Here is a 20942-nt window from a genome sequence, read left to right as displayed (position 1 = left end):
GGGAAGCAACTCGTTCTGTGCTCCCCCAGCAGCACACAGAGCTGTGCATTATGGTTATGCACATTTATGGTGCACTATGTGTGGTGCACATTGCCTCCAACAAGAGGATTTGTTTGAGGACAGGATTATTCCATTTGAGGGCAGGATGATTTATACAGAACAAACACTTCGGAAAGGCTTTGCAACCGCAGGCCCTGCCCATTGCTCCCTGGAGCACAGCATGGCTCCTCTTACTGCCCGAGGGGAACTGGTGCATTGCTTTGCTCTTTTGGGGAATGGGAGCCATTTGGAGTTAGCTCTCACACCAGGTGATGCTCAGATCTCAGGGATCCATCAAGGAATCTGACCAAAGCTGATTTGTCTCCTTGCATTTTTCTCTAGGAACACTTGGGTAAGAGGTGTCTCTCTGTGTGGATCCCTTAGGTGGGAGATAGCGCAAGAAACTTCCCTGGGGGGTTTTGTGGGGAAACCCAATCAGGGCCAGCTTAACCTTATGTATCACCTCCAAAGGAGGAACCAGGGAGCTGGGTGCAGCTGAGCCTGGCCAAAGCAGCTCACCACACTTGCTCTTCTGTAACATAGAAAGCTCCAGCTGCCCAGCCCACAGCATGCCAAAAACACCTGAATTTCTGCTGAATTCACAGACCTCAACTTTTTTGCTGAATCATGATGGACTAAAAAAAAAAAAAAAGAGCGACAAAAATACCCCTTTTTGTTATCATTTGCCCATTCTAATGCAGGGCATCGCATGCCAGAAACCATAATGCACCGATACGTTTCCTGATAGGAAATGCAAACGCCCTGTGAATCCACTGATGGGCTGGGCTGTCTCTGCAACATTGTCTAGCCCTGCTTCTCTGGCCATTTGTTTGTTTTATGTGCACAACGGGTCCCAGGCAGTCCCTGCAAGGCTGGGTTAAGGGCTGCTGCCACAAGGCATAAGAGCAGCCCGCTTGTGGGGTGGCAGAGCATCCCCAGCCTGCCTGGTGGCCTCGGCAGTGCAGCAGGGAGCAGGCATACCTGTCTGTGTTGGCATCCACAACACACTCTCAGGATGAAGGACAAGCTGCTGGGAAGCCCTTCTCCTGAGGAAAGGGTGGGACATGTGGCTGCGGAGGAGCCCCTTGGCAGCTGAGGGCAGCAGGGCTGCCCTGTCCTGGTTGCTGGCAGGGTGGAAACTGCAGATGCACACTGCTCTTGTTGGCAGGTGGCTTCCTGCTGCTGAGGAGCAGTGGGAACCGGGAGCAGGGAGTGAGGGAGCATGGAACAGAACCTGGGCCTCCCTCCTGCTGCAGAGGCTCTGCCAGCCCTCACCCTCTCACTGCTCCAATACCCATGGGCATGGGGGCATCTCCCAGCCATGTGCCAGTGAACGCCTACAGGATGCTGCTTTGACACCATTTCCCAGATTTTCACTGGCTCCATGGCAGGACTGGCAGAGAGCACTGCTGATGAATGGCAGGTCTGCATGGGGGCTGCGGGAGGCGGTGGGGCACCTGCATCCTATGGGACCTTCACAGGAGCTGCTCAAGGAAGCCGTATGACTCTCTAATGCTGGAAAGCCAACACTGCTGAGCCACTGCCAGGCCCAGGGACATGCCCATTTGCTGCACGTTTTAAACACCCTTCCACCTGAATCCCAATAAAACCTTTATTTTGCTGTAAGACCCTTTCTTGCTGCTTCAGCCCTTGCTTCTCTGTCCGAGGCTTGCTGCATGCCCCTGTCCCGTCCCACCCCCTCGCAGCAGCCCAGCAGCTGCTACATCGGGGTACCACAGAGGTGCCCCACGCATCCTCCGGCACCCATTGCCTCCCAGTGCTCTGCTCCCACCAGGGCAGCCCCATGCTGCACGGGGCAGAGGCTGGTCCCTGGTCACCCACTGCAGCGGGTGGGAGGTGTCGGGGCGTGGTGGCGGTTAATGTGTAACCAGCGCTGCCACCTTTCACCCGTGCGGCAGGAGCGTGGCCAGGGCGCAGCCGGGCTGGCTCCCGGGGGTCTGCAGAGCCGTGTGGCCGGGCCCTGCGGGTTGGCGGGGGCCCTGTGCCCTGCGGCTGTGGCCACACCTGGCCCGGCACGGCCGGCTCTGCCGGATTCCCGGCTTTCCCCGAGGCTTGTTTTTCAGCCCTGCCGTTCCCTGGAGCCAAATGGCTCCTGCCTGCCTGCTCGGGGTCTGCAGCCTCCTCTGCGCCTGGGCCACGGCGGCGGGACACCCCTGCAACCTCGACCACCAGGTAGGCGCATGAGGGGGCTCCAGCACGGGCAGCAGCTGGGGTGGGCAGGGGTAGGCATGGCTGGGGTTGTGGCACCGTGTGCCTGCGGGCAGCAGGCCCTGCCAGGCGGCTCCTTTTCTGCACCGCGGGAGAGATGAGGAGCAAGGAAACCCCACGGGAGCAAGCGGAGTTAACTGGGAGATGTGCTGTGCCAGAGGCCACCAGCGGCCAGGGGTGGGTCACCCACACCTGCAGCCCGGCTGCCCTGCTCCCAGGCTCGGGCTGAGCACATCACATTGTCCAGCCCATTCACCGCAGCGTGGCAGGGATGGCAAAGCTTTATCTGAGCTGTGGCATTTCTGGGGGTGGCTTGGTTGCAGCCATAACACAGCTGCCCAAAGGGATGCATGGTGAGAGGAGGGAGGCACATCCCTGAGGGGCTCCCACCACTTGTTGTCGTTTAACCCCAGCTGGCAACTTAAGTACCAACATACATGCTTCATCTCTCTGCTTGTCCCCTGTGGGATGGGAAGGAGAATTGGAAGAATGTAAACCCCACACATGGAGATAAGAACAGTTTAATAATGGAAATAAAGGTAATAATAATAAACATAAACAATGAGAGCGAAGGGGATAAAATCCAAGAGAGGCAAATGATGCAAAATACAATTGCTCACCACCCACTGACCGATGCCCAGCTTGTCCTGAGAAGCAGCCGGTCCCTTTGGGCCAAATCCGCTGTTTCTGTACTAAATGTGATGTTCTATGGGATGGAATACCCCTTTGGCTAGTTAAGGTCAGGTGTCCTGTCTCTGCTTCCTCCCGGCTTCTTGTGCCCCTCCTCACTGGCACAGCATGAGACTGAAAAGTCCTTGAATCAGGATAAGCACTACTTAGCAACAACTAAAACATCGGTGTGTTATCAGCATTGTTCTCACACCAAATCCAAAACACAGCACTGCAACAGCACTAGGAAGAAAATTAACTCTATCACAGCTGAGTCCAGGACAGTCCCTTACTCCCTCCTCCAGTGTAGGGTGATGCAGTGCCTGAAGCCAGGGGTCAGGGCAAACGTGGGGTTAGCATCCCCCAAGTGCCTGGCAAGGAGCAGGAAGTGTAACTAAACCATCTTACTGGGACAAGTGCTGCAGCCAGCAGCTAGGCTGCACCAGGAGGGAGCCGGGAGGAAGCAGGAAAAGCTGCTGTTGCAGGAAAAGGATGGCACAGGGCAGTGCTGCCCACTGAGCTCTCTGATGGTTCCTCAAAAGGTTTGCCCTGTTTTCCCCAGCCTCCCCGACCCCAGCCCTATGTGAGCTTGAGACAGACCTCAAAAATCTTGGCTTGGCCTCACATAAAGCCCAAGGAAGAGTAACACATTCTGGGCACTGCTCCCCACAACCAGCTTGAATTTGGCCACCCTGTTTTTCAGGCAAATCCAGTACATCTGTGTGGAGCTGTTGATCCATTCAGCATGCACTGCTGGTCTTTTGGGATAGTGAGTGGTCCCCAGTGTGTTCTGTTTACTACTACAGACGCAGCCGAACTGCACTAAGCCACTGCCACTCACAGTGCATCCTCAGAAACACGGGAGGGCTGGAGGCATGGGTGGGATATCCTGCACAGGCCCTGGGAGCAGCTCTTGACATGGGTGCGTGGTGCAGGTGCCATCACTCTGCCTGCCCTCGCAGCAGGCAGGGTCTCGCCTGCTTTGCTGCTCCAGCTGGGGAGGATGCCCTGTGTCATACAAGGAGATCCCTGGGGACTGGGAAGGAAAAGGAAGGCCCTCTGCAAGCTGACCCTGCATAACAACTGCTCTGAAAGGGAGGACAGGAGGGTGACAACCTGCTTCCTTCACATCCACCTCATCTGTTTGAGTTTCCCCCCAGCTCTCCATGTTCCCCCTTTACTCCTTCTGTCAGCTGCTCTCAGTGCTGGGCTGTCCTGCTCACCTTTCTCCATTTATCCTGACCCACACCAAACTTCTGTTTTGAGCAGCTCATATGTTATTTAAACTTGTTTGTGTCTTTGTTTTTTTAAACTCTGCAAGGGTAATTCATTAAGACATTTGAACTTCTGGGGAGTCTCAGTCTAGAGATCCTCCCCAGAACATAAAGCACATCTCAGACACCAGCTTTTTTCCCAGGGATGGGCCGACTGCCATGGGAAGAGCCTCCAGAATGCTCCAAGTTCCCTTCCAAACAACATCACCAGTTTGGACCTCTCCTTCAACTCCTTGGTCATGCCCCATCACAGGACTCTCTTGATGCATTTCCCTTCTCTGCACACCCTCAACCTCTCTAGCAATGCCCTTCTGGTGCTGAGCCCAGCAGCCTTCTCCAACCTCGGAGCACTGCGTCTGCTGGACCTGAGCAGCTGCAGCATCACCTACTTCCACATGGACGCTTTCAAGGGCCTGGGAAACTTGGGCACACTGCTCCTAAGAAACAACAGCCTGCAAGAGCTTGAGGCCTCTTTGTTCCTGCCACTGAAGGCGCTTTTCCACCTGGACCTGCAGCAGAATGCGCTGGTCTCTGTGGACACGTGGAGCCTGCAGCTGATGGATGCAGTCCTGCAGGTCCAGCTGGAAGGGAACCCCTGGCTCTGCGACTGCAGCGCACACCCTCTGCAGCAGTGGCTGCAGCGCAGGCAAGGTGAGCACACAGGGGCAGGTGGCACAGGAGGTGCTGGGCAGGAGGAGCTCTGGGGCAGGGGTCCCACTCAATCCTTTTGCTCCAACCCCTGGGCAGGCTTCCCTGGGACCTCTCCCACCTTGCTGAGGGACAGTGGACTGGAAGGTGATGTCTCTTCCTTGTTTGCAGTTACACACGATACCAAAGTTTTTTGGGAATGAGAGCAGGATAATTTAGCCACTCTACTGGGAAAGGGGCTGCATGTATGCTTCAGCCCCAGAATACACTTATATGTATCCCCATGGAGCAACTAAATTTTCAAGAGGTGTTGAGCACTTGGCAGCTCCTCCTGTGGAGCCGGATTAGGCTCCAACCCTCTTGAGCTCATCCCCCAGGAAAGAGCAGCCCTGTGACAGTGGGGTTTCTATCAGTATCCATGAATTTGGCATTATCCAGTTAAAAGAAGCCTGCTAATCACAGTCACACACTCACACAGTTCCTTGGCCAGGGAACTTTTCCTTTGGTTCTGCCTTACAATGTGCTGAGGGCCAGCGAGGCTGGAGGTCAGACCCAGGAGCATCTTGTGAGGTGTCCTATCAACTCAGGAATAAGCAGGCATCGTCTTCTCTAAACTGGGGAGGGGATGGGGACAGACCCCCTGTCCCACCTTATCCTGTGTGTCTCCCAGCTGTGCAGGTGACCTGTGCATCACCCCCGTGGCTGCGGGGCCGGGAGCTTGCAGCACTGGATTCCCAGGATCTGGGCTGCTGGGTGAAGCAGCGGTTTCCTCGGGAGGTCAGCACGGTGCAGCAGATCACAGTCACCTACAGCAACAGTGAGTTGTGCAGCTATGAAGGTGTCCATAAGTTCTATCTCCCTCCTCCCTTCTATCACCCCAGAGGGACTGTAGGCAGGGACCCGTGGCTCTGCCCCACTCCCAGGGGCCACTGATTGTGCAGTGATTTGGTGGGGAGAGTGGCCACCACCTGCGAGGTGTTTGCTGGCTTTGGAACAGAAAAGTTAGCAGATGCCACAAAGCAATACAGAGCATAGACCCTGCAGTGACTGGCACCAGTATCAGCCAGCCAGCAGTTTTTCCCACAGGTTCTTGATAGCTAGCTCTTGGTGAAGAGCGTTTATATTGTTCCTAATGGAAGCAGTCCTATGCTGGCTGCATGCTGGAGGCATATACAGGGCTGGCTGCTGAAGAGCACTGGGTAAGCCCAGGCTGACCTGCCCTAACCCTGATGATCTTTCTGCACTGCAGCCACTGCACCACCCACCGGCAAAGGGGGAAGGAGCTGGCCGTACCTGGTGGGCTTCCTGGTGGCAGCAATTGGCATCTCCATCTTGATCGCGCTGGCTGCCAAGTGCAAGGTCTTCCACAAGAACTTCACCAGCTACCACCACCGGCCATTGCCCGAAACCAGCTCGATCGGAGGCAGCCCCATGGAGGACAGCAGCAGCTGGGACAGGGGCTCCTCAGGCCAGGGGACCTGCGAGAGCCACCCCATGCCTGGTGCTGCTGACCTGCAAGGTGAGGATGATGATGGCTTCATCGAGGACAACTATATCCAGCCAAGCGAGCAGGTGCCAGAGGATGAGGAGCAGCAGTTGCACCTCTCCATCTGAGCCTGTGGTCCAGCAGCCTCTCGCTGTTCCCTCACCTCCATCCCCATCCTGCCCTTTCCCACCTTCCCTCGGCATTTAGCCCCACAGGGCTGGGGGCAGGAGGAAAGGAGTGGAGAAGAGGGGAGAGAAAGGATGGGCTGGGAATGATGGTGGAGGCTGAAGGCAGCCAGCCCCAGCATGATGCCAGTGGGGATGCAAGAGCACAGGGACACCGGACCTGCTCCTGCTCTCCCAGCCTTGCTTGGGTGCTGCTGCTGAAGAACATGGTGCCTGTTGCACCCAGGCAGTTTGGTGGAGTGGGAAGAGAAGCCTGCCCTGATGCTTTCTGCAGGGTCTCAGGCATCAGCCCCACTGCCCCATATTGCCAGACACAGCCCTGCTCTGTCCTTCAATGTGTTGTCACTCCAGGGTGTGATTAAAAGTGTAATTAAAGCCTCTGTCTGTGATGGTTTGTTGGAGCTCTGGTGACAGTGCCAGGAGGAGACCTGTCAGCCCGCAGCTGGGGTGCAGATTCTTCTGCATGTGCTTTCAAGGACTGCAAATGCCTTCCATGTTAACTGTGGTGGTGAAAGAACAGGTCTGTGGCACGAGTGTGCTTGTGCAAGCATATCTGTCACCCACTGTGGCACAGGCAGATCTGCTGCTTCATCGCAGGATTTCTGTGCACATCTTTACAGTGCTGCTTCCCACCCCTCTTGCTGTTTACAGTGCACCCTTTCCCTCTTTTCTCTCATCCCTCTCCACCAAGACGTGCTACGAAAGCACTTACCTTTTCCATGCCAGCTCTGCAGAGATGAGCAAACTTGTTAGCAGCTTGTGGCGTCAGGCAGGCACGTGCACTGTCCCCTGGCACCCATTGCAGCATCCCATCTGTATCTTTAAGCATGGATTTAGATGAACATTATAATTTTTGCATTCCTGTCATGTTTGTGGCACTATAAACAGCACATGAGACATCGGTAACTGTGAGTTATGACCCAGCCAGTTGTGTCTGTGTGGATCACACGAGTTAAAAGCAGGAAGCAGCAGCAGCGTTCACGCTCCTTAGTAAAGTGATTCACAAGCTGGTACCATCTGGCTGGGCAGAATTCCCAGAGCACAACCTGGTTGTTCCCATCCCCAATAGCCTGGAAATCTCTCTTATCTTGCTCCAGAGCATGAAACATCATCACAGGGATAGCATTTCCTGAAGCCCTGCCACACGGCTAATTCCCCATCTCCTTCAAACCTCCGTTGCACTGTAAACTGCCTTTCTATTTCTGTGGTCATGAAGACATTTACAGAGCACAGTGTGTACAAAAGTAAATAATACATGTCAGAGAATGTAAACCAAAGGGAACGACTGGGTTGGGCGTTGCATGAGCAACACAGGCCAGTGACTTAGAGCACCTTCCAGAGAGGGAATGTGCCATTATAGCCACAAGGAGGAAAACCTGCTGGCTTGTTTCAGCGGTCATCCAGTTTTGGTTGTTAAATAATGTATTTCTAATGTGAGATTTACTTTTGCAATCACTGCCTCATGTTTTGCCTTCTGGGTTCATCTTAACAGCTCCATCTGAATTACAGCACACACTGTATATATATGTAATATATGCTGTAATTTTTTGAAATCGTGGATAGCTTTCAGGTAAAATAGGATATTTAAATCTGAGGACTGGGAAAATGCATTTCAGCTCTCTTTTGGAGGGCAATTTCTGGGCTTTTCAACATGCTTTTCAATCACATAAACTCACTCTACACTCAGTATTTTATTTAGGTCTCAGTGATGTCTTAAAAGAGATTAAAATACAAGTGCCCAGGCTTTTTTATGCAGGATCTTGCACACTCCCATCCCTCAGTGCCCAGTGGCTGGTTGCTTGTCTACTTTGACCTTGTTTTTCTGATGTGCGGGGGAGCGTGGCAGCCCCTCTGACCCCTCTCCAGGCAGCTCCAGTGCCAGTGGGCTGGAGCTTGGCAGGCCAGTGGTGGGAACTGTATCTGGCATGCGGATCTGGGAATACAAGGGGATCAGAGCAGAAAAAGAGGAGCCTTCTCAGAGGGATCCTCCTAGGAAGCAGTCAGAGGACCCCATGGTTGAGTCTGGCGGATGGGAGCAGTGGCAGGTATGCAGGCAGACTGGTTCCAGGGTCGCTGCAGGCAGTAGCTGCTGCCATGAAGCACAAGGTTCAGCCTCACTACAGGGTGAAACAGCTTCTCTACAAACTGGCATGGACATCATCAGGAGGCTTTGCATGCACCATGTGAGCATCTTTCGGAGGCATGGCAAGATCTTCTGTTCACAGCGTGGTGGTAAGGGGGATCAGCTGTATAGTTCCTTAAGCAGAAGGAGATGCATGTGCCTCTGGAGGTGCAAGGTGTGTATCAGGAAATAAGTATATGCATTTGGGGGCTGTGGGTGCATTGCCACACTTGCTGGTAAACCAAAATCACAGTTTCAGGAGAGACCCTGGGCTGCCATGTTTTTTGCCCTGGGCTCTCTGAGCAGAGGCCAGTTTTGCATAGTCCTGTCACCCCCAGCTCTTCAGAGAGGCCAACACTCAAGCATCAGCCTTCAACACAGTTGATTTCTGCTACACTTTATTAAGTATTTCCACACACAACACAGGAGCCAAGAAAGGAGCAGACCAGTACTGCTGCTGCAGACAGAGACTGTGACTGGGGCAGTGCAGGCTGTCCCTCTGGGCAGCCAGACACCCGAGCTGCCGTTCTCAGGGACAGCCCGTTCTCAGACAGTATCTCCTTGTGTTGCTGACACTGCCCACAAGCATCCTTTCCTGGCATAGTTCATGGGCACTTGGGGCATGTTTTGAAGGGGCTGTGGAGGGGAGGATTCACATTGGCATGTAGGCAGCGCTGAGCTGTGAGCTGGGCACAGCCACGCACCTTCTCAGGAATGCCCAGATGTGCAAAACAGCCGGTGTGCAGGCAGCTGTGGGCTGCCCATGTGTGCAGGCTGGGGGGGCTGGGAGTAAGAAGCAGAGGTGGTGTAACTGCACATGCACTGATGCAGATGTGCAGAGCAGCAGCAATGGCGATGGCACAAAACTGTCCAGCTCTGGCCTGTTCCTCCCTGGGTATGCACAGGGGTCCCTACTGGACCCAGGGTCAAACAGCCCAGAGGGGTAGGATGGCTATTTGCTGAGAATTTAGCATAGAAGGACCTGCCTGAGCTTAGTAACACTCTCTGAAATCTTGGGCAGATTAAGGGAAATGATTCAGAGAAAGGAGGAAACAGCAGTTGAATAAAATCTATGGATGATGTGAAAGTGGCAGAGGAAAATGTGTAAATAACAGGTCCAAAAAGAAAAGCTAAAATGCTGCTCCCATACTTTGGGAAAAAAAAATCCATGGCTGCAGGTGTAGGAGAGGCAGCAGGAGCAGATGAACACAGAAGTGCCCTCATGTGATCAAGTGCATCAGAGATGGTGTGGTCCAGAGCTGTGAAAGGATGAAGCCTTCATTGTCCAGTGTATACCTGGTGGGGTTCACTGATGCTGAACTCTGACACTGCTTCCAGTGTAGGTGTAGCATGGACAGTGATTCATGCTGTTACTAAGGGAACGAGCTACCATGCTCTTCCAAATAAATTTGGTACTTACACACCAAAAAGTAATGGCTCAGTCATGTTCCATTACAGAGGGAACTTTGCAAATAATGAGCAAAAATTATGGCTGGGTCAGAGCAGCTCAGGTGAGGGGGAGATGGGAGCAGACATGAAGAGGAAGAAGAAGAGAAGGTTTTGCAGGAGCAGCTTTGCTAGGAGGTTACAATCTGTGTCTATGGAAAGGGCAGTGAAATGGTTTGTGGGTCTTTGGAGGAAGTGAGAATTTTGACAGGTAAATTAGCCTAAAGTCACAGTAAAAGCTCCCAGGGGTGAGCTGTTAGTCTGCCTCTGGGAAAGACACTTAGGTGATAGACACCTTGTAGAGATAAAACACCAAAAAGCTGCAGGTAAAGTCCAAGTGGTAGCAGAAGAACTTTTCCACCCTGCAGCTGCAGCAGCACTTGGGAGACAGAAGCAGCGTGGGAATGCACAGGGAGTGGGATGAGCTGCAGTGCTCCCACAGCAGCAGGGGTGCCTCTGCTTGGGAAACTCCTCTCTGAGGGTAACGATGTTCCCCCGTTGCACTGCCCTTGCAGAACATCAGCCCAGCCCCAGGATTTGAGCATCCCACCACCATCCCCAGTGACTGCATTTTGCTGTTTGTGGCTTGCGTGGCTGGAGCACGCTAGCATTGATAGCAGAGCCCCAACACAGAGCAGCACTGATAACACATCAAACAGGTAACACCTGTTTGATAAACCACAGAAGGTGGTGGGCTGCAGACATGTAATATTGGAACAGATCCCAGCATTGCAAACACAAACAGCATTTCATGTGAGGTCCAGCCATGCCGGGGCTCTGGCACATGGAATCCCATGCAAATCCCAAGCTTACTCTGACAGGCACACAGATGCTTTCTTGGGAGCAGCCCCTGCAGCCCTACCTCCCACCAGCCTCCCTTCACTGGCACTGCATGCCTGCTGACACGCAGAGTGTTTCCTGCCATTCATCACCTGCTACAGGCTCTACTTCACTTGGTAGCTGGCAGCTCTGCACAAAGCACAGGGTAGTTTCATGCAACCCTCAATCACAGCCTCCCCTGCCAGGAGAGCGCACAACAGCTCCAGGAACTGCGGGAACCAAGCAAGTACCAGAGTCCCCATGGGTACGGGACAGGCTCACCTTAATGCTGTGACAGGCACCACAGCCGGGCAGGCAGCAGCTGTTGCAGGAGGCTTTGTGGAGACACACCACCAACCAGGCCAGTGCTGAGCTCCTCATGTGTCAGGTCAGAGCCTGTCCAGGTGCCCCAGGTCCCTGCCATGCCATCAGCCTGGGGCAAAGCAAATGCCAGTCAGTCATCTCCGAAAGAAGTGTGAGGCACACGGCAACACTCCCCTTTCCTTCAAGGAAAAGCCAGCACCAGCCCTGCTGACGGGTTGTATCCAGAGGCTCACGCAGAGGTGTCCTGGCTCAGATCAGGTTGGCCATGCTGGAGGTGGGAGGAAGCCGCCTGCTTGGAGTGAGGCGGCCGGAGATGGTGAAGACACGGATGTCGCCAGTCTCCAGGCTGCGAGGAGCGGCCTGGCGGCAGGACGTGCAGAGCAGGTAGAGCAGCAGGCAGAGGAGGATGGCGCTGCCAGCAGTCAGGAGGACAACCCCACTGGTGAACATGCTGGCCAGCGGCCGCGTGGGGCTGAGCTGCATGCTCGTGGTGGAGAGGATGGTGAGCACCACCCCGCAGACCAGCAGCACCAGGGCGCTGAGCAGCAGCACCAGGCAGTCTGAGAAGCCACCGCTCTTGAGGAGCTCAATCTGATCCCGGCTGCGGATGCAGTTCATGTCCTGGATTGCAGAGCTCAGCAGCTGCTTCAGCAGCACGAGCAGGGCCAGGAGGCACAGCGTGGTGCCCACGGCCAGCCGCCACTCCCCGGACCGGCTGCTGGTGCTGTACAGCAGGATGATGCCCCCGATTCCACAGGACAGGATCAGCGCCACGGCCACCCCGTAGCACAGGATGGACTTCTTGGGGTCCTGGAACCACCAGAGCTCCACATGCTCCTCCAGGATGTTCCTCTGGATGTGGTCCGCGTCCGCAGGGGTGCGGGGGCTGCTTAGCTCCGCCAGCTCCGGCATGGTGCGTGGCTGGTGGGGGGGACACTGTGGGGTGGTTGCACAGTTGGATCTACACCCTTACAGTGAAGAGAAGTGTCCAGACATCAGCAGTTGTGAAGGCAGCTGCGTTTCTCAAGTGGGGATGTCTCTGTCTCATTCTTTGGAGCTGCCCTCTGCAGCAGTGCCACCTGGAGAGCTATGGTCCATGTGCTGGGGCTGAGCCCACTCCCCAGGCAGGGCTGCAGGAGGTGGTGGAGCATCCCTGGAGCAGCACCAGAAGGGAACAACCAGGGCTGCGTCCTTCCTTTCCCGTGTCTTTCATCTGAAAGAGTCAAGAAGAGAAGATATTAAACACAGACCCTGTCCCAGACAATCTCCTGCCAAACCCAGGGCCTCAGTCGCCCCAAGCTAGCCTGCAGAGCTCCCCCTGCCTCCCTCATGAAAGCCCCCGGCACTGGAGCATGGATCAGCCACGCACGTCTTCCCGGGAGACCTCCACACACTGTGGGGACCTCAGCCTGCCCCAAGGGCGAGTCTCCTGCCTCCCCAGCCCCTTGTGCCCAGCTCAGAGGCTACTGGCACATGGCTGCCCGCAGGACTATGCCTGCAGCTGGTGCTGGCAGCAGGGCAGGGATGGAGCAGAGGCAGGTCCCCTGGGGATAAAGCCCCATTCACAGCTCTGGCTTCACATGCTCCTTCATCAGCATCAGCCTCTTGTCACCAACTGGCTCTGCTGCCCAGAAGGACAGCGGGAGGTGGGGGTCAGGACCGGGGCTTAACCCTTCCAGTCCAGTCCCTGGAAGAGCAAGAGTTGCCTTTGCTGCATGTTCTGAGCCCCGTTCACTGTTCACTGCCAGTGGTTCCCCCTCCCAAGTTCCCTGCAGAAACACGATGGTTACATCTGCAGCAGTCTCAGCACTTCCCTGGGAAGAGCCCCCAGACAGCTGGGACCTGGAACCCTGTGATTTAGCTCTTTTTTCTGCTGGTCCCTGAAGCCCTTCACCGATGGAGGGGAGCAGGGGAGCTGCAGTGGTAGCTGCAGCTTGGAGGCAGGCTCTGTGGTGCTGGGCTTAGCTGGGCTCCCCTCGGCACAGCACAGCTTCTGGGGCTCATCACCTTCCCAGGGTCCTGGCACCCCTCAGTGCTTCTCTGGGTACAGTTTTACAACAAGAGTGGAAACCACTTGCATTTCTCTTACATGTCTCATCCTAGCACACGAGTGCTCCGACTGGTCCCACAGTACCAGAGGGAGCCTCCGGCACAGAGAGCACCCAAAGCAAGGAGAGGTGGTGATGAAGACAGCATGGGAGCATTTCAGGTTATAGCTGAGACCTTTAGATACGAAGCAGATCCTGCAGACCCACGAACTGCCTCCTGGTCACTTCCCAGACAGGACAATGCACCCTCAGCCATCACAGACACACACACCCACAGCTTTGTATCCCATGGGAGCCTGTGGTGGGGACAGGCACTGATGCAGATCCCCTGTGTCAGAGCTGTGTCACTTCTCCCGAGTGGGGACAGCCACGCAGCACCCTCCCTGATAAAACTGGCTCTCCAGGAGCCCGTCAGCCTGTGCCAAGCACACTTTGCCCTGATCTGCACAGCCCTGGGACTCTGGGCTCATTACAGACGGGTGGGGATGATGTGTGACCTCCACGCATGGCAGCTCTGCACACAGCAGGGATGTTTCCTCCCACAGCTCTCCTTGTCCTCAGAGAGTCCCCTCATCCTCTTATGGCAATGCCTTTGCTACCAGCAGACACCTGAAGATCACCCTCCACTGGGGGCAAGCCAATGTGGGCTGGGGGGAGAGGGAAAACAATAGTGTGGGGGGTGTCTGAGCCAGACACCGCCTGACAGTGTCAGCCCAAGCTCCTCCTGAGTCACTCCCCGGCTGTGATGGAGCATGAGGTCACTTTGGACGTGGCTCAGGGCTTGCTGCCAGCTGGCAGCACGTGTCCAGGAAGTCTCTAACCAGCCCGGGTTTGCAGGCCCGCGACCCATGGTGCCGCGTGAGCTGCTGCGCTGCTCCCCTGGTGCTGCGGTCACCTGGACACAGAAACACAGGCTCCAGAGGGTACGCTGGCCTGGGAGCCCATGGGAGAGCTGCAGCTCCTGGCTGGAGCTGGAACAATCAGAAAGCATTAAATAGAGAGGGGAAAAAGCTGTGGCTGAGTGTGCAGATTTGTGACTGCTGAGACCCACTTTGATCTTGCATCTGACAGCAGATACCTTGTGTGTCCACATGTGCCCAAGACACAGGTGCCCAAGAAGGTGAGGATGTCACAGGGCACCTTCAAAGTAGAGAGGAGAGAACATTTCCCCAGCTTGTGCAAACTAGCTCGGTGATTATCACTGCTTCCTCCTGCCTTTCCTTCTCCAAGCACAGAGGTTCCTTATCTCCTCCTTACCACAGAATGGGTGAGTCCAATAGACAGCAGGTTTGTAGATTAGATTGAGAGTCTGAACTAAAAAAAAGTAAAGCTTGGAGAAGTGCAAAGTCTGTGGCCTTCTGCTGCTTGGTCCAAGCTGCACACACAACTTGTGAGTCAAACAGTAAGCAAAAAACCCCACAACAGCACAAATCACAGTGAGGGAAAATGCAACCAGAAATCAAGCTACGGCACGGCATTCACATGTTACTGTTTCATATTTAACCATTTCAGCTTTTATTTGCTCAGAAGAAGGTCAGGGAACAAGACAAAGCCATTATAGTATCTGGCTGCAGAACAAAGTAAAATGTGATGTCTGTGAGCACTGATTTCTCAGTGTTATATTAAGGTCTATTGAATGAATGATTTTGAGAGGCAAAGGCTTCTGCTGAAGTATGCCTCCATGCTTCCTTGAGTCTGTTCAAAGTGTTCTGGGAATATAATTGTTTGCTCTGAGCGCCTACACTTGCTTGGGCTTCTCCAGACTGGGAGGGTTTGTGCTGCTAATAACAGTATCTGAATCACAGAATAATTTAGGTGGGATAGGACCTTGAGAAGTCACCTGGTCCATCCACAGGCTTAAAGCAGAGGTAACTACAGACTGCTCAGGGCCCCATCCACTCAGGTGCTAGATACTGCCAAGGATGGAGGATGCACAGCCCCTCTGGGATCATTCCAGTGTTTAACCACCCTCACCACGAATGAGTTTTTCCTTAAATCTAACTGCAGTTTCCCAGGGTGGGTGCATTGCTTTCTGTCCTCTTAACATACGACTGTGTTAAATCAAAGCAGCCCTATCTTGGCTATCACCCACCTCTGCTTGGAGAGGGGATGAAACTAGATCTCACAGCGACTTTGCTGATCTGGTTTCTTGGCATTATGCAGCACATAAGTTTGCCCAGGTCACACTGAGAGAAAGGAAGGGCTATGGATCCCTGCTCTGCCATGAGGGAGGGCAGCCTTTCCACAGCAGTTGCCCCTTCTGTTGCCTTGGGCTACCTGCTACCTCATCTCACTGCTCTGGGATAGACCATAACACAGACCCTTTGGGAGCTGAAACCAGTTACCCCATCAGATCAGCCGGTTTGATAACATGTATCACAGGTCATTACTCTCTACCATTTGGTTACTACTGAACCCAGTACCTTCAGCGCTCCCATCTTTGTGTGCAAAAGAAAGAGGACCAGCCCAGCCACACAATGCTTTCTGCCTGAAGGTCACATTTCAGGAAGAAATGGACAGGCTGTCTGTCCTTCCCCGCTGCTGGCTGGCAGATGGGGAGGAAGAACAGGAAAGCACTGGGAATGCAGGAAAACAACAGTGGTCATGTTTTCCTTCTTTCTTTCTTTTTTCTTTTTCCTACTCTGACAACATTTAACTGGGAATTGTGGGTCATCATCAACTGGTTTCTGGTCACTCCTGGCTGCAGGTGTGGGAGGCACACTCCTGCTGACCCCCTGGGAACGGTATACATTTATTTCTGTCTGACATCTGGCAGAGGGGCCATGCACTGTATGTATGTTCAAGAACACTTCCATTTCAGAGCCCCATGAAGTTCAGCTGCTGAAATACTCCTCATTTCCCTCCTATCCCTGAACCCGGGGTACCCTGTGAGACACTGCTTACCCAAAGCGTTCAGGAGGGGAAGCCAGGGGTGGGAGAGGCTCCTGTAGCACTTCCAACCTTGGAAGGTGTTTATGCAGCTATGTGGACTTTGTGAGCACCATGGAGACCGGGAGGGTCTGGCAGGATTTACTGTAAAATAACAGTACATGAAACGCTTTGCATGAGCAATCCAGATGAGATCAACAGAGCCTCACAATCTCAGACAGACACAAGCCATCTCCTTCCTCTGCTTCTCCAGTCCATCATAGCTTATGTGCTTCTTGGCCAGGTCTGGCCATAGCCGTCCCTGTTTGGGATGGACTTGCTACCACTCTGTGCCTCACAGAAATCTCTAGTCCAGAAGGCATAAATATTTTCCTATCCTTTCATGTGATTTTTCCAACTCCCAGTGCTTTAGGAAGAGAGACAGACAGATGCAACAGTGCTTTAGGAAGCATTTGTTTCCCAAGAGGGTGGTCAAACACTGGAACAAGCTCCCTACAGAGGTGGTTCATGCCCCAAGCCTGACAGTGTTTGAGAGGCATTTGGACAATGCCCTTAATAACATGCTTTAACTTGGTCTGTCCTGAATTGTTGTAGGTCCCTTAACAACTGAAGTATCCTATCCTATCCTATCCTATCCTATCCTATCCTATCCTATCCTATCCTATCCTGTCCTGTCCTGTCCTGTCCTGTCCTGTCCTGTCCTGTCCTATCCTATCCTAGTCCATTCCAGTCAAGTCTATTCCAGTTTATTCCAACCTGTTCTGTTCTGCTCTGCTCTCTTCTGTTTCAGCCGGGAGGGACCTACAATGACCATCCAGTCCAACTGCCTGACCAATTCAGGGCTGACCAAATCAAAGCATGTTATTAAGGGCATTGTCCAAATGCCTCTTAAACACTGACAGGTGTGAGGCATTGACCACCTCTGGAGGAAGCCTGTTCCAGTGTTTGACCACCCTCTCGGTAAAGAAATGCTTCCTAAGCATATTCTATTCTATTCTAACTCCCTCGTAGGCTCCAAGAGACCGAAGCTCATGTACCTTGTTTTATGGCTGAATTACAGTCAACACACAAATCAGAAGATCTGAAAGTTGTGGAGCTCAAGGCCTGTCTGTGCCCCTGGGAGCAGGGACATTCCTGCCTTGGGACGACTGAGAGGGTCCCCGCTCTTCTCCTAAGAACTCAGAAACAGGGATAGAGAAACTTGCAGGGAATTGGAGTAATGAGGCTTTTATGTGGCATCTGTCTGTCTCACCCAAAATCCTAGCAACAGATCCACCACACTCCTTTGGGTACTACATCAACCAATTCCCTGTGCTCCTCCTTTCTGGGGCTGCTCAAAATCCATGCAAACCTATGCTGTCTAATCTGTACCTCGTGGGGGGAGCCTACCCTCCCTACCCCACCAGAGGGATAATGCTTTCCCAGAAGCAAGTCTGTCCCACCAGCACTCCTGCCACCAGACATCATTTGTGAATCCCTGGGGAAGCCCTGGGTGATAGATGACTGCCCCTTCCTTCCACTCAGCCTAGAGGCTCTAAGGGTAAGTAAGGATGGTGGAGGACTTCTTGTAACAGGGTCAGCACACAGGTGCTTTTTACAGAGGTCTAGATAGCTTTGGCATGCTCCATTATAAAGACTCGTGTACCCCTTCCTCCCGGTATTCATAAAAGGCAGGCATCATTCTGACCCGACGGAGACTGTTCTGATGCACCTCTGCCAGGGGGAGCCTAGGAGTCCTGAAGGAACAAGAAACTTCCTTATGTGCTGAGAGGAGACACGATGGTGCAAGGAAGAAATAATGTGAAGCGAGAGGCAGATCTCTTTAGAAGTATGTCCGAAGAAGCCCCCAGCCTGCCATCACCTATTGATGCAGCCCGGCCCTTCCCGCACAGCACGGTCCCGGAGAGGAGGGCTCACTCACCTGCGGCAGATGCTGCCCGCACACGGCAGCGCTGCACTGTCCCTGCTCCTGCCTGGCAGCAGTGGCTTTTCCTGGCTTTCCTTCCACTGGATCGAGCTAACGAGGGAGCTCACCGGGAGAATCTCTTCCCTTCCTCCGGCAGCCGCCTGCCAAGGAGCAGGTGCTGCTGCCCGCTCCCCTTCCTGGTGCGGCGCGGGCAGCACCAGCGATAGGCTGCAAGCCCTCACCTCTCGCCCGGGCAGGTGCATTCCCCAGCAGGGTGGCGTCTCAGCAAACCTGCTGCTGGCCTTGGAGAGGCTCCAGAGCCGCGTCGGTGTGCAGGCGCTACCCCTCCCTCCCTCCCCGGGCAGGATCTGGCCGCACACCGATCCTGGAAGGTGGCTCATTTCCTCCCAGCTGGAGGTGAAGGGGTGCCAGAGCCTGAGGGCAGCTCCCAGGCAGTGGGTGAGAGGAAGCCTGCAGCCAGGTTGGCAGCGCTAGGGGAGATTTGACACATTCGGCAAGTATTTGTTGTTATGTGGTGTTAAACAAAACAGCTCCTGCACTGCTGTATTGGTTAGGGCCATCGGGACACACCAGGACTGGGTCTTTGCATGGTGTTAGTCCAGGCAGGCACTTATGTGAGGCAAGATGTCATTGTGGTGGTATCTCTCTATCACCAGGCAGCTGCAGCATCCTCTCCTTGGGAGACAGTGGCATCAGCAGAGCCTGCCATGCTGCAGAAGTTCTGAATTCCTGGTAATTTAGTGGAAAGTAAAAAGTGTCAGTTCTGAGAGGAATTAGGGAAACAGAAAAGGACTCCTTTGAGAGAGGAAGAGAAATAAAAGGGAGTAGCAGGAACATTAAAGTCAGCAGGTGAATGGGACTCCCAGACTAAGGGCATGCCCCCTCCTTTGTGGCTGGCCTTAATGACAGCAGAAGGGATCACTACTGGGAGCTTGAGCAGCTGGAAAATCTCCTGGAAGATGTAGGAAGAAGAGAATGGGGCTGAACAACAGCTCTTGCCTGACTAATGGAAAGGGAGGCTCAGTTATTTAAGTCGCATGCTAGGTTTTTAGCAGGCTATTTGAAGGGAAGCTTAGGATACACTAATAAAATAGACACGGAATAGTGCAACAGCTTTGAAAATCTATCTTGAGTAAGATCTCACAGATCTTCTGAAACTTATGAAATATCACCTATCCTAAACCTAAAACACCAAATAGAGCATGGTGGATTTTGCTATATGAATATCCTTGAACAACGAGCTTTTCCTTACTAAGAAAAAAATTGTAAGAAAAACCTTTAGTTGGGCCAGTTAACAAACACATTATCAAGGGGAAACCTTATTCAGCTTTACAGATAGCCATATATTCACTTTTAAAAGTGGACTGTAACTTTATAAGCGCATGAGATGCTTACTAGTGCCTTTAGAAAGGTATCAACAGGAGAAACAGACAATGCAGACCAAGACAGGATGAAGCAGAGTGTCTTTGCAGCCTGAGATAATTCAGAAGATCATTGGCATTCAAAATCATAATCCAGTTACAACTTAATCCTGAAAACATTTCTACAGCACGTGTGTGGGAAATTGCCCTTGATCTAGTGTTCCGAGTATAGAAGGGGTTTGTACCTCTATTTGCTTCCAGCAAGTTTCTGATAAACCTCAGTTGAAACCCTCTGCTGTGCCTGACTTTCAAAGTTCTCTCTTATGAACAGTGTTTTAGCTGCCTCTTAGCCACTAAGATCAAGTTCAAAATCCTCTTGAACCTAGTCTGCCAGCTCTGTACCCAGGCTTCATCTGACAGGCCTTCTATTGCCTTTAAAATCTTTCTAATGTGGGTGACACATGGGCATACTTTTAAGCATATTAATCACCACTTAGAAATCATTCTTCACCTGTAGATGCTTCTTCCTCTTATGAGGACAAGATTCTTCTCTTTCAGGAAGATGGATTCCATTTCTCTAAAACACATCTATTAAAGCAGTGGTTTCTGCCACTCTATTTATTGTGATGGAGAGAGGGGAAAATTATACCACAGGGGAGTCCAGCAAATTAAAATGGGTGTGTTCTGAAAATTTAAGAGGGAACTAGTTTCTAAAATATTTGTTAATTATGTTAATTACATCCTCTTTCTGTACAGGAAGTATCAAGACGATTATATGGGGAGGGGAGGAGGAAGAAAGGGTGCTAAGTTAGCACATCAAGAGACCAATTCCATTGTAATTTATTCGTTTTGTTCCTGTGAAACCCATGCTCCATACCAGTTACAGCTGCAAAATGAAAAAAGTAAGACTAAAGAAACTTAATTCCACATTCTTGGCCAAAGCACTCAGCTGAAGTCTCCAGGTCATAGGCGCTCGTTTTGCCATGGTGTCAGCCTAGAAATGAGTCTAGTATTGCTAATGGTAATATAGCTTATGTGTTATCCAGCATTGGCACCACCATCTTCTGTTTAACATAGAAACCACTTGTCACTTCTTTACAATTCAGATTAGGAAATGGGAACAGCAATGTACTGGCTCTTAGAATACTATATAGTTCCATATATAGTATTATAACAATATATGGTATTATATTGAGTTTAAGCTCAATCAGTAGCTTAAACTTCTGACGTATGTGCAGTATTCCTCAGTGAGCCAGTGTGTTATGCACTGACAACAAAGGATGAAAAAAGTACTTTTCTCCTCCCACTATTAAATAAATGATTCCCTGCCTTTTGCTATACATGAGTACTTTGTACGGTGACTTTCTAGAAGAATTTCACAGAAAAACTGAAGGAAAGGGATTGCAGATGCTAGGAAGAAGACAAGCAAAGGTTAATTTAGCAAAGGTATGGAAGAGTTGTGACGCAGGGTTTGGA

At 52.6% G+C, this 20942-nt stretch overlaps 2 protein-coding genes across 3 annotated transcripts; one reads left to right on the top strand and one right to left on the bottom strand.

Moving 5' to 3' along the window:
• Positions 1-1936: 1936 nt before the first annotated feature.
• Positions 1937-6910, top strand: CUNH1orf210 (chromosome unknown C1orf210 homolog). The gene is made up of 4 exons (XM_062617229.1): positions 1937-2232; positions 4355-4862; positions 5530-5676; positions 6109-6910. Exons 1-4 carry the CDS (start codon positions 2146-2148, stop codon positions 6471-6473), a joined length of 1107 nt encoding a protein of 368 aa, XP_062473213.1. The 5' UTR covers positions 1937-2145; the 3' UTR covers positions 6474-6910.
• A 1766-nt stretch (positions 6911-8676) lies between these two features.
• Positions 8677-18382, bottom strand: TMEM125 (transmembrane protein 125). Of its 2 annotated transcripts, XM_062617230.1 has the most exons (3): positions 18100-18382; positions 16194-16322; positions 10765-12454 (listed from the first exon to the last, which is right to left on the bottom strand). In XM_062617230.1, exon 3 carries the CDS (start codon positions 12151-12153, stop codon positions 11491-11493), a length of 663 nt encoding a protein of 220 aa, XP_062473214.1. In that variant the 5' UTR covers positions 12154-12454; positions 16194-16322; positions 18100-18382; the 3' UTR covers positions 10765-11490. The 2 variants fall into 2 exon arrangements, 1 of the variants encoding a protein (XP_062473214.1); XR_009964488.1 differs by lacking the exons at positions 16194-16322; positions 18100-18382 and adding an exon at positions 8677-8814 and having other exon boundaries at positions 11200-12531.
• Between the last annotated feature and the right edge of the window lie 2560 nt (positions 18383-20942).

This window comes from Pezoporus occidentalis, unplaced genomic scaffold (genome assembly GCF_034315485.1).
Source record: "Pezoporus occidentalis ecotype Australia unplaced genomic scaffold, CSIRO_AGI_Poc_V1 ctg194, whole genome shotgun sequence".
Lineage (NCBI taxonomy): Eukaryota > Metazoa > Chordata > Aves > Psittaciformes > Psittacidae > Pezoporus > Pezoporus occidentalis.
Note: the sequence above shows the minus strand (reverse complement) of the source record. Positions and strands in the feature narration are given on the sequence as shown.

Coding starts and splice junctions, on each gene's coding strand:
- CUNH1orf210 (XM_062617229.1), top strand. CDS start 2,146: ATGGCTCCTGCCTGCCTGCTCGGGGTCTGCAGCCTCCTCTGCGCCTGG. Junction 4,863..5,529: donor GTGGCTGCAGCGCAGGCAAG/GTGAGCACACAG, acceptor TGTGTCTCCCAG/CTGTGCAGGTGACCTGTGCA. Junction 5,677..6,108: donor CACAGTCACCTACAGCAACA/GTGAGTTGTGCA, acceptor TCTGCACTGCAG/CCACTGCACCACCCACCGGC.
- TMEM125 (XM_062617230.1), bottom strand. CDS start 12,153: ATGCCGGAGCTGGCGGAGCTAAGCAGCCCCCGCACCCCTGCGGACGCG.